Source organism: Stenella coeruleoalba (assembly GCF_951394435.1).
Source record: "Stenella coeruleoalba genome assembly, chromosome: 20".
Lineage (NCBI taxonomy): Eukaryota > Metazoa > Chordata > Mammalia > Artiodactyla > Delphinidae > Stenella > Stenella coeruleoalba.
This window is the reverse complement of record NC_137166.1, coordinates 28,175,069-28,187,867: the sequence shown is the minus strand read 5'-3', so window position 1 is coordinate 28,187,867 and position 12,799 is coordinate 28,175,069. Positions and strand designations below refer to the sequence as shown.

General features: G+C 47.1%; 1 protein-coding gene across 1 annotated transcript in view; it reads left to right on the top strand.

Annotated features, from left to right (window-relative positions):
* LOC307179128 (liver carboxylesterase-like) overlaps positions 1-12,502 on the top strand; it is a gene marked incomplete at its 5' end in the record, with an annotated part of 53,661 nt that extends 41,159 nt beyond the window's left edge. The window contains 7 exons of the mRNA XM_079907900.1: positions 1,308-1,448; positions 3,062-3,142; positions 3,415-3,562; positions 9,411-9,542; positions 10,485-10,557; positions 11,609-11,992; positions 12,373-12,502. Of these exons, the coding sequence (XP_079764026.1) occupies positions 1,308-1,448; positions 3,062-3,142; positions 3,415-3,562; positions 9,411-9,542; positions 10,485-10,557; positions 11,609-11,699 (666 nt within the window). The 3' untranslated portion in view covers positions 11,700-11,992; positions 12,373-12,502. The remainder of the gene's footprint in view (positions 1-1,307; positions 1,449-3,061; positions 3,143-3,414; positions 3,563-9,410; positions 9,543-10,484; positions 10,558-11,608; positions 11,993-12,372) is intronic.
* Between the last annotated feature and the right edge of the window lie 297 nt (positions 12,503-12,799).

Here is a 12,799-nt window from a genome sequence, read left to right as displayed (position 1 = left end):
AAGACAGACCTTCCCTACAAGACAAATCCCCTCACTCATGGAGTTATTCATTCAAAATACATCTGAGTCCCTACTGTGTGCAGGCGTGTGCAGAACACGTGCTCCAACATGTGACCATGTCTCTAGTGCACACCCCCAACATTCCTCCAAGCCCAGGACCCTTGGGGTTTGAGGTTCCTGGGATGAGCACTAAAGTGACACCTTTGTCACTTTGCTTATGCTGTTCCCACTCTTTAGAAAACTGTTCATTCTCCAAAGCCCACTGCCAATGGTAGGCACCTCCTCTGTGTGGTCTTCCTGGGTCCTCCTTCCAGAATGAGCTGCTACTCTTGCTGGCCTCCTACAGCAGCCCTTCCTGAACTGTGCAGCCTTTGGAAGTGAGCAGTAGTGGCACCCCAGTCCCTTCTCCCCTATCGTCAGCCATAGTGGATTAGGATTCAGGGCCTTGTCCTGCTGCATCAGAATCATGCGACAGAACCTCTCTTGCTGGCAACTAGAGCTGGCCTGTCATTCACTGGTCCTTGCAGAGCAGAAGCAGGTCCCGGGAGCCATAGCATCTCAGAGCCTAGGAATTGTCCACTTCTACCTGCCATCCAGGTAGGGGAATATGCACATGGGGCTGGTGTCCAGTGCAGGATCTGTAACAGCACTGCTAATGAATCATATCTAATGTTATTCAGCCCTTTCCAGGTTCCAGTACTGTGCTCAGCATTTTGCATGTGTTCAGTAATTTAATCCCCACAACAACCCATCTTATAGATGAGGAAACGGAGGCACACACAGGTGAAACTACTTTCCCAAGTTACCAGCTAGTAAATGACAAAGCCAGATTTCAAATCCAGTCTGGCTCCAAAAACCCTGCTCCTAATGACCACTGTGACCAAATATGAACTATAACTATACCGGAAACCAGCTTCCCAGGTGGTGACATGTGAGTCGGTTGCTACTAATCTGTGGCCATGTCAATACAGTAGTCCCTCATTATCCTCGAGGAATAAGTTCCAAGACCCCCAGTGGATGCCCAAAACCTCAGAGAGTACCAAACCCTATATATCCTATGTTTCAGTTCCTACGCATACATACCTATGATAAAGTTTAATTCATAAATTAGGTACCCTAAAAGAATATCCAAATGCTAGCATCACTACTCTTGGGCTTTGGAGCCATTATCAAGTAAATAAGGGTCACCTGAACACAAGCCCTGCAATACCATGAGAGTTGATCTGGTAACCAAGAGGGCTACTAAGTGACTAGCGGGCAGGAGACCCTGGCAACCATAATGGACACAACACTGCCCTCTTCCCCAGAGCTTTCCTTTCCTGCCCACCGTGCTTGACGGAGCGCTGCTGCCAAAGACGCCCGAAGAGATTCTGGCTGAAAAGAATTTCCACCCCGTTCCCTACGTCGTGGGAATCAACGAGCAGGAGTGTGGCTGGATTCTGCCGATGGTGAGAAAGTGCAGGCCTCTTAGACTCGCCTCCCTTGCCCGTCACATCACCCCTCCCATCTCTGGTCACAGGATCCCTCCTTCTACGCACGCACCTCGGGGACCTTCATACACCTTGACGTTTCCGTGGAAACCTTCTCCACGATGGCCCAGCTGTCACCTGGGTGGTGCGGCCCTGGGGACCCACATCCCCACACACTCTCTGCTTGTCCTCCCATCCAAGAATCCTGAAATGTCAGTGCCAGGAGGGCTGGTAGAGATAATCATTGGGCAGATGAGAAACCCAAGGCCTGGAAAGGGGAAATGGCTTGGGAGTTAAGGAGAGTGAGGCCTGGGACCTGCAGCCTCTTCCCTGGGCTTGGTGCTTTCATAGTTTCTCCATAAATTCCACCCACCCACACCTCACACTCTCATTCATCTAACTGGAAAGATTCAAAGGAGCCTGCTTCCTCCTGAGTTAAAATTGACTTCTAAAAGTTAGGAAGTACTTTCCCTTCTGCCAAAGATAAACAAAGCCGGACACCAGTTGAAGTGGTAACAGATTTGATTCAGATACACCCTTGCTGTAGGAAAAAGATCAATTGTGAACTGAACCCAAGGCCGGGGGCTCGGGGAGGATTATCCGTGTAACTGGGCCACCTAGATTTGTTGGCTGGCATTTATCTGGAGAAGAAACAAACTTCTTCTCTCTTTATGACAGGAGGCCGTGGTGTAAGTAGAAGCAAGGCTCCTGCTGAAATTAGGCCTTTATCTTTCCACAGGGACTGGAAGAGAGAGCAAGAATTACCCCCTGAATGTTTGCTTTTCATAGAGATGGCTCTCAGGTCCTGAGGAAACAGTTTTGTGTGGTAGATTTACATCTCAAAGGGCAGAGAAAGGATTTATAATAACAAGGTTTTAAAGTAACTGTTCTAAGAATGGGTTCAGGGACCTACCTGCCTATCACCAGGTTTTGGCTAGAGCAGACGGTAAATTTTCCTGGCAGCACAGAGCTTTTTAAGGGGGCCTGGGGTCGTCCTGGGGACATGGCCTTAAGCTGCTTGTGGCCGTGCTAGAGTTTGGTGAAGTCACTTAGTGCAGAGTTTTGATGCAGTTGTTATGTGCAGAGTTCTGCAGGTCTTCAGAATGATTTCAAAGATTATACCGAAAGACCAAAACCATAATGGCAGGATTTGGGGCTTTCTCAGTTATCTGACACAGGCGGGGTATTTGTGAGGTCTGTGTCATCTGCCCCAGAGCCCTCTACTTCAACACTTGGCTGGCTGAAACCTTCCCTCTCTGCCTTGATGACCACTGTGGAGACTCTAGCCTAAATATACATATATATATATGTACGCATATACATACACACACACATATGTATATACATACATACACATACACACAAAGACTGGGGCAGCTTCCCTTAACAATTACTTTATCTTCTTTGTACTCCTTGATTTCTAAATATAAAAGTCCATTTGATTCATTGATTTTGCCCAACTCCTCAAAGACCCATGCCCATCAAGACATGACAAAGTGACCTTCAGCCTGCATTGGTTTGGTGTGTTGGTCACTTCGGTTTTTCTTGCCATTACCGGATGATTCACAATTGCTTAACCTTTGTTTTAACAGTTCATGGGCTACTCATTCTCTGGAGGCAAGCTGGACCAGAAGACGGCCACGTCCCTCGTGTGGAAGTCCTACCCCATCCTTGTAAGAGTCTAGGAATCACAGGAACTGGCTGAGCCCTAAAGAGGGGAAGAGGCTTGTCCCCAACTGCAGAGCAACTAATGGCAGAATGAAGACTGGGGCTGGGGGGGTTCTACTCCCATTTTTATGCCTTTCCACCTCACCACCAGGAGTGGGCGGAAGTGGTTGCGCAGAACTTGAGAGGTTCGCCATTAATGCAAGCCTTCCTCCCTGGCTGGAGAAGCCATGCTGTTCACTAGGGCTGGGTGGTCACTTTCACTCTTGATCTATTTCAGAACATCCCTGAGGAACTGACTCCAGTGGCCGCTGACAAGTATTTAGGAGGGACGGACGACCCTGCCAGAAGGAAAGACCTGTTCCTGGACTTGACTGCAGATGGGATGTTTGCTGTCCCATCTGTGAATGTGCCCCGTCGCCACAGAGGTGAGTCATGGAAAGTGGACAGGAGAAGGACACTGACCGCACCAGCTTCACACTGTATTCTCTCCTAATGCTCAGCATAGAAAGATATGTGGAGGGACTTCCCTGGTTGCACAGTGGTTAAGAATCCGCCTGCCAATGCAGGGGGCACGGGTTCGAGCCCTGGTCCGGGAAGATCCCACATGCCGTGGAGCAACTAAGTCCGTGTGCCACAACTACTGAGCCTGCACTCGAGAGCCCATGAGCCACAACTACTGAGCCCACGTGCCACGACTACTGAGGCCTGCGTGCCTAAGGCCTGTGCTCCGCAACAGGAGAGGCCACTGCAATGAGAGGCCTGCACACCACAACGCCCCTGCTCGCCGCAGCTAGAGAGAGCCCACGCGCAGCAGCAAAGACCCAACGCAGCCAAAAAATATTAAATAAATAAATAAATTTATTTTTTTAAAAAAGATATGTGGAAACTCCAAGGTCCATTCTATATGGCCTGGGGACAGTGGGGGGCACTGTCCTATTTTGGTTTCCACCAGGAGCGACTCCAAGGAAAGGATCCAAATACAAATATTTTATTTGGGGGGTGATCCCAGGAAACACCAGTAGAGGAGTGGAGAAGTGACATGAATGGAGAGGAAGCCAGTCCACCCTGCACTGTCAAGAAAGCATCCACTGTGGACAACTGGAGCTGGGGAGTCCTGAGAAAGACATATCTTAGGGTTATCCCAAGAGAGTGGCAAGAGAGCTGGGGTATTTATCCTCCAACTTTGTCAAGACATTGGTTGAAGGCTGTTCCCAAGGGCAGTTAATTCCCTGGTGCTTTGACCTGTTGCACACATGGGCAGAGTGGTCTCTGGCTGCCAAAGACCTCAGGCAAAGAGCTGTGGATGCAGGAGGTGGAACTCAGGCTGACGTGCCCGGAAGCAGGGGATATGGGGAGGCACCGACAGCCTCTGCCACAGGGCTCCTTACTTGAATTGTGGTGGTCTGTGGGGCTAGAGGGGAAATCTTGGAAGATAGGTCTTGGAAGGTTTCCAAGATCAGAGCTAGTTGCAAACTAGTTTGTTAACCAGTGGAGCTGGGGGTAGAGTGAGGCCAGGAGTAAGACCAGGAGTGTTGTCTGGGATCAAGAAAGCTGAAAGGAGTGAGAAGGGGGAGGTGTAGGGCAGGTGGTCTGGAGAATGTTGATGTCTGCAGCTGGCCTTGTTCCATCCCAGTGTGTGCTGGGTCTATCACAGGACCTTTCAACATATCCCAAGACTGTGTAGGGGGGATGTGAGGTAAAGGATGCATGAGCTCACCCGAACAGGAGGTGTCCCTTTGGGGTGCCTTGTTGAGGTCCTCACCAGACCCTTCCTTTTCTAGGAGCTATCCTTCACCTAGTCTGCAAGGCAGGAAATGGTTCTCTGATCCAGACCACTCTCTCTAACTGTGCTAGAAGGGTTTTAGAATTGGGGACTTTAAAAGCATAATAAAAATTAGCTACAGCTCACCTACCATGTCCCCAAAATTCAGGACAGTCATGTACAGGTGCTGGTTACCACTCCCTCCTCCATAGGGTCCTGATGAAACTCTTCAGCTAGGGGCTGCCTGGGGTCAAATCTGTTCTTTCACAAACTTGGCTTTGTCTCTCGATACATGTGGTTTCCTCTTCCTCACTGTCTGTTGACCCAGCCATCCTGGACTTGTGTTTTATCTGAATCTCATGACTGCATTCAGGATCTTTTTTGCCTGGACTTCCCGGATTTTATCAACATTATTCTTTCCTTTTTAAATTTTTGTACTTGTCTTACTCTTTTTTTTATAGAAGAGAACTTTTCTGAATATAAAATTAACATCTTACAGTTGTAAAACATTTTGAAAATATGGAAACACATAAAGAAGAAACTAGATATCACTCATAATTCCTCCACCTAGAAGAATGTGCTATAAATTTTTGACATATTTTCTTCTATTAATCTTTCCATATCTTACATATAATTTAAATATTAATTTTATCTTATGTTTTTGTTCACAGAATCCTATATTGTAAGCATTTCCTCAATGTCAACAAAAACTCATAAAAAACATCCATTATTTCATGGAATAATGCATTAAAATTCACTTTAGTCTTCCTGTCCTATTGGATATTTAGGCAGGGTGCCCATACTTTGGTGCTACAAAAACATTATGCTCAGCCTCATGTACATAAATCTTTAACCAAATCTCTGATGATTTTCTTAGAATTGGTTATTAGAGGTTTAATTACTAGCCTGGGCCTGTCGGAGCATTTTAAATTTCTTGATACATATTGTGAAATTCCTTTCCAGTGTATAAGAGTGTGGATTTCTTTTTTTTTGATTAATTAATTTTTTTATCTCTATTGGAGTATAATTGCTTTACAATGGTGTGTTAGTTTCTGCTGTATAACAAAGTGAATCAGCTATATGTATACATATATCCCCATATCCCCTCCCTCTTGAACCTCCCTCCCACCCTCCCTACCCCACCCCTCTAGGTCGTCACAAAGCATCGAGCTGATCTCCCAGTGCTATGCAGCAGCTTCCCACTAGCTATCTATTTTACGTTTGGTAGTGTATATATGTCAGTGCTACTCTCTCACTTCATCTCAGCTTCCCCTTCCCCACCCCGTGTCCTCAAGTCCATTCTCTACGTCTGTGTCTTTATTCCTGCCCTGCCACTAGGTTCATCAGTACTGTTTTTTCTTAGATTCCATATATGTGCATTAGCATACGGTATTTGTTTTTCTCTTTCTGACTTACTTCACTCTGTATGACAGACTCTAGGTCCATCCACCTCACTACAAATAACTCAATTTCGGGTTTTTTATGGCTGAGTAATATTCCATTGTATATGTGTGCCACATCTTCTTTATCCATTCATCTATCGATGGACATTTAGGTTGCTTCCATGTCCTGGCTATTGTAAATAGTGCTGCAGTGAACATTGTGGTACATGACTCTTTTTGAATTATGGTTTCTCAGGGTATGTGCCCAGTAGTGGAATAGCTGGGTGATATGGTAGTTCTATTTTTAGTCTTTTTTTTTTTAATACAGCAGGTTCTTATTAGTCATCAATTTTATACACATCAGTGTATACATGTCAATCCCAATCGCCCAATTCATCACACCCCACCCCCACCCCCACCCCCACCCCCCACCCCAGCTTTCCCCCCTTGGTGTCCATATGTTTGTTCTCTACATCTCTGTCTCAATTTCTGCCCTGCAAACTGGTTCATCTGTACCATTTTTCTAGGTTCCACATATATGCGTTAATATCTGGTATTTGTTTTTCTCTTTCTGACTTACTTCACTCTGTATGACAGTCTCTAGATCCATCCACGTCTCAAGAAATGACCCAATTTCATTCCTTTTTATGGCTGAGTAATATTCCATTGTATATATGTACCACGTCTTCTTTATCCATTCGTCTGTCGATGGGCATTTAGGTTGCTTCCATGACCTGGCTATTGTAAATAGTGCTGCAGTCAACATTGGGGTGCATGTGTCTTTTTGAATTGTGGTTTTCTCTGGGTATATACCCAGTAGTGGGATTGCTGGGTAGTTCTGTTTTTAGTTTTTTAAGGAACCTCCATACTGTTCTCCATAGTGGCCGTATCAGTTTACATTCCCACCACAGTGCAGGGGGTTTCCTTTTCTAAGAGTGTGGATTTCTTAATTCTCTCAGTTGAGATACTAAGATTAAAAAATAAAAATAGGGACTTCCCCAGTGGTGCAGTGGTTAAGAATCTGCCTGGTAATGCAGGGGACACAGGTTCGAGCCCTGGTCTGGGAGGATCCCACCTGCTGCAGAGTAACTAAGCTCATGCCCCACAACTACTGAGCCTGTGCTCTAGAGCCTGTGAGCCACAACTCCTGAGCCCACGTGCCACAACTACTGAGGTCCTTGCACCTAGAGCCCATGCTCCACAACAGGAGAAGCCACTGCAATGAGAAGCCTGCGCACCACAACAAAGAGTAGCCCCCACTTGCCACAACTAAAGAAAACCCACACACAGCAACAAAGACACAATGCAGCCAAAAATAAATTAGTTAATTAATTAAAAAAATAATGCTGCTAATTTCATAAGCCCCTCCTAACCAAAAAACAAAAAATCACACTTTTAATTTGTGTATTTTTGATTGCTAGCTTTCCTTCCCTCTGCTTTTCTTATTGTTCTTAAATGTTATTATTCAATTGTGTGCCTACTTTATTTTGAAGACTTGTGGTTGCAGGAATTTAATAAATCTCAGAGGTTTAAGGCAGAAAGCTTAAAAAAAAACAAAAAGAAACAAAGAAGGAGAATATATTTTGGGCAGCATGCTGCCATAATTAAGTTCTCTCGTTCACAAAAGGTCTTTCCTCTCTGGCTGGGTTGTGAGTTCCATTCTAAAACTTCTGAGTGGCAGAGCCAAGGATAAAACCCCTCCTTACAGCAATTTCTGCTTGACCTTGAAACAACTGTTTAATAAGTGGATTATGGGACCACAGAAGGATTGCTTCTTCCAAAAACACCTCTTGCTAAACCACAGTGCAATGATGGGAGGTGAGAGAGGCAATTAAATAGATTATTCTACATCCTCCTGTGGGGATAGCATATATTGTTAAGCTACTTTGTGGGCAAATATTTAATGATATGAAGCAATTATTATAGCCATGTGAAATAACATATGCAATAGTATCCTAATTTTATATACATAAGTCGGATAAGTGCTAAAATATTAACAGGTTTCTCTGAGTGGTGGGATTAGATGTGATCATTTTGTTCTTATTCCTTTTTTCTGCATTTTCCAAATGTGATTCTGTCCCCAGGAAGGGAAAAAGTGTGATATTTTCCTGCCAGTCTGACTTGTGGCCTGACCCTTCCCGGGTAGAGTCACTCGCTCTGGGCATAATGATCAATGCAGAGCACAGAGCTCCCCGGGCGGGTGGCCCGTGAGTTAGCCCTGAAGGAGCAAGATGGGCGACGCTGCTGAAGCATCAGCAGGAAAACTGACATCTTCCTGGGGCTTAGAGAGGGGGTGGTGAGCATAGGGGCAGGGGAGAGGAGGAGGGAGGAACTGTACCCTTCCTCGGCCCCTTCTTCCTTCTGCCACTACCTTAACATTCCCTGGGCCAAGCAGGAAGCAAGACCTGTGAGATGACAGAGAAAAAGGAAATGCTGAATTGTGGTTTCCTGAGACACAAGGAATAGACTCTTCCCTTTCTGCATAGGCTTGTATTTAAATATCTGCACTTTCAGACCAGCAACGTGGATTTACTTCACTCTTCTTGGAATACATGTGAAAAACACCAGAAACGCTCAAAATGGGCATAATAGAAGGCACCTGTCAGGCTGCAGGTATTCTCCAAGGGAATGAAGACTAACCTGTTAGCAATGAAATACGGTAGTGTAAAGTGTGTGCATATAGACGTCGTGTGTGTATGAATGCATCAGAAGGGGCTTATGTGAGTTGACCTAGTGCCCCTGTAGTTATTTTGAATGGATCTACCCAAGGTTTCAACATTCATTGATTTATTCAATCAATCTTCACTTATTCATTCAATGAATACCTGGCTCAAATCCTATTCTACCTCCCCCAACTATGCACCCTTAATCAAATCATGAAATTTTTCCAAAAGTCTTTTTCTCTGTTATGCTGATAACCAGGGGCTTCCTGCAGGGACACACAGGATCTGGCACACAGTTGCTTCTCACAACGGGCAGCTGCTGTTAATATTGTTGTTCACTCAGGACCAGGCATGCCCCCAATTTCCTGATTGCTCACAGCGCCCCTCCCACCCACCTCTGGAGCCCTTGATACCATCCAGGTGTGCGTCTGCTGAAGTGAACTGTGCATGAATCCATGTCTTCCAGATGCCGGAGCCCCCACTTACATGTATGAGTTCCAGTATCGCCCAAGCTTCTCATCAGCCATGAAACCCAAGACGGTGATGGGGGACCATGGGGATGAGCTCTTCTCGGTCTTCGGGGCTCCATTTTTGAAAGGTGATGGCCCTTTGGTGACTACAGACTTGGAGTTAGGGGATCTGGGTTCAAGTGTTGGTTTGGTGGCCTTGGGCAAGTTCCTCCTTCTCTCCAGGTCTTAGTTTCCTGAATTCACCATAACAGGGTTGAAGGACAAAGGGTCCTAACCTTTCTCTTGCTCTAATGTGCATGGTGGAGAATGTGTATCCTTGCGCCCTCCTCCATGGTCACTCTAAGAATCCAGATCTGGGCATCAGTAAGACAGGAGGTGGGTCACCTGCAGGGCCCTGCTCAGGGCTAGAATGCCACCACTCACTTCGCACTCACAAGAGCATATCAGAAGGTACGTGAGAGTAAGGTTAGAATTGCTCTTAACCTTGAATCAGGACTAATATGTTTCTGTCTATCCAACCATCCATCTATCTACCTAAAAGTCATATCTTTTAATATTTTAATACACTTAAGAGTATAATATTTTAAAGAAAAACTGTTCACAGACGTCTTCAATGTCTTAACCCTCAGCAGTTACCGACAACTTGTGTGTGACACAACCCAGGGCTGTACATGGCAGTGCCTCTGGGCACTTTCTGGTTGGGTGACTCTTTGGGGGCCTTGCAGCTTGGTTATTTTTCAGATTCTATGAAAATGTGTGTGGGTGTAGGAGATTGAAAAAAGACCCAAAGGAGAGTATCCTGGGAGGTGGGGTTACTGTAGCAGAAACCCTGGGGTGTGGCCCTGTGACCCAGCCAGTTTATGACTACAGCCCTTCACTGAGCCCGACCTAGGTCAGTAACTGTCAAGCTTAAAGTGCACTTGAATTACCCAAGATCTTCTTAAAATGCGGTTTTGACTCAGTAGGTCTGGAGTAAGGGCCCCGTTTCTGAATTTCTAACAAGTTCTCAAGGGCTGCTGCTGCCCCTGAACCACACTTTGAGTAGCAATGGCTTTGTCTCCTCCCCACAGATGGTGCCTCAGAAGAGGAGACCAATCTCAGCAAGATGGTGATGAAATTTTGGGCCAACTTTGCTCGGAACGGGTGAGCTGGTGGCACAGACGGAGCAGGGTTGGGAAGGGGCAGGGCGTGTCTGCTGGGTGGGAGGAGCTTCAATGTGTGCTGGGTAAACTCCCCGCCCTGTGGCCCCTGACGTGAGAGCTCCATCAGTGGACAGGCTGCCTAGGAGATGGTCAGCCTCCTGTCTCTGGAGGCGTATGAGCCTTTGGCAGAGATGAAGCCAGGGGGTCCCTGACAATCTCTGAGGGTTGTTGGGGCCACACAGTAGCTTTGGGGAATTTCTATGTGATTCTGTTCCCAGGAATCCCAATGGGGAGGGGCTTCCCCCTTGGCCAGTATATGACCAGAAAGAAGGGTACCTTCAGATTGGCGTCACCACCCAGGCAGCCGAGAAGCTGAAAGACAAGGAAGTGGCTTTCTGGAACGAGCTCCTGTCCAAGGAGGCGGCAAAGAAGCCACCCCAGTTAAAACATGCTGAGCTGTGAACGGGAGGCTCAGCTGGCCTTGGGGGCTTGTGGGACCCCAGACAGGGGTATTCTATAGAAGGTGTTTGTGGGCCTAAGAGGCATCTTATTGTGGAGGCTGGGGAATTATCTGATGGGAGTAGCAGAGGTCAGGGAGGGGGAATTTCTGTTTCTGTGGCCTCAATTTTGGAAATAAATGTTCTTTTGGAGACCAAGTCAGTGTCTTTGTCTTGGGCTGGAATTAAGTCATCCTCATTAGCGAGAGAAGGATGAGAGAGGGCACCACTGGCAGGAAGGTGACTCAGGCAGCTCTGGCTTGGCCTCTGGACAGGAAGAGTCCAGTAGGCTGGGCCCTGGGAGGGGCTGAGGGGGACACTGCATCTGCTCCATGTCTCTGGGCCGTCAACAACTCCAGTAAGTGGATGTGAGGGAACCAGAGGGCAGTGTCCCTCTCCTCCATGTGGAGCCGCCTGTAGACATGGAGGGGGCACAGACCGAGGATGTACCTGGAGTGGGAAGGAGGGGGACTTGCCATGGTGACACTGTGGCACTGTTGTGTGGCCCTTACTGACCCTCCCACAGGTCTACAATTCTTTCTTCAACTTACACAGTATCCTCCCAGGCCCCTCCCTGAGGCCGTCTCTTCCAGCAATTCCTCTGAACCCTTTCTGCATCCTGGACCACATCAGGTACAAGCAGTGACCACCTTGAAGTGCGTCCCTGAAGTGTCACGTGAAAACTGACTCTTTCAGAACCCCTGGGGTGACTTCTGGCTCCTGGGATATAGAAAGCTCTAAGGAATGCCACTCCCACCTTAACAGAAAGAAAAAAGTGGATTATCCTCAAAATCATGACTTTCTCTGACTCATTCAAAGAGGTTGCAAGGCAAACAATTACCCTGAAATCTCGGGGAAGACAGGCATTTTGAAGGAGAGATGGGAAGTGAACACTGGCTTACCGTCTGCAGACAGATGGAAGATGGAGTCACCATATGTGTGAGTACAATTACTCTTAAAATTCGAATCGAGGGCTAAAGGCCAAACATAGGTGAGTATGAGAGTATAAAATCGTCAGGAGCCACGGACCCACAGGAGAGTACAGGGCCTCACTACAGGCCCTTCTCCATGGACCTCTGTCAGGGACCTGTGAGAAATATTGGGAACAGGTAGTAAGACCAGAGGATGCAGGCTTGAAGCCCTGCCCAGACGCTTCTCCCCCTAAGAAACAAAATCCCTTAACCACTGGGAAAAGGCAGCAAACCCATTCCCCTTTGGGCCCTGGGGAAGACCTATTGAAGCTGAGGGAAAGGAAAATTTAAAAACCCTCTACTACTGGGAAAGGGACACGAAACTAACCTGGGTCCCAATCATTAAAGGTCTTTTACTGCAGGGGAGGGGAGAATCACTGAGAAAACCCCGTGTCCATGACCAAGGGACTGCCTAAGATTGCGACTGGACCAGGACACAAGAACCCGCCCCTGGATTCCACCACCAAGTTATCAAGCAGTAAGTACTGAGCAGCAGAAATCCACCACTGGGGGAGGAAGAACGTGTGGAGAGAGACTCCCTGAGGGGCAGGAGCACAGGGCAGGCCCCAAACTGAGGGCAAAACAGGAACACTGAGTGAAACCTTTCAGCAAGCCCTCCCCCTCAGCACAAGGTAGTACAAAAAGAATTTGAAGCAGGTGGTGCACTTAAGAGAACCATAGCAGAACCCAAGCTCTGCTCAACTCCTGACTAAATTGCCTCAAGTCCCCCAACACACAGTCACATGCACACACACACACACACGCACGCACAAGC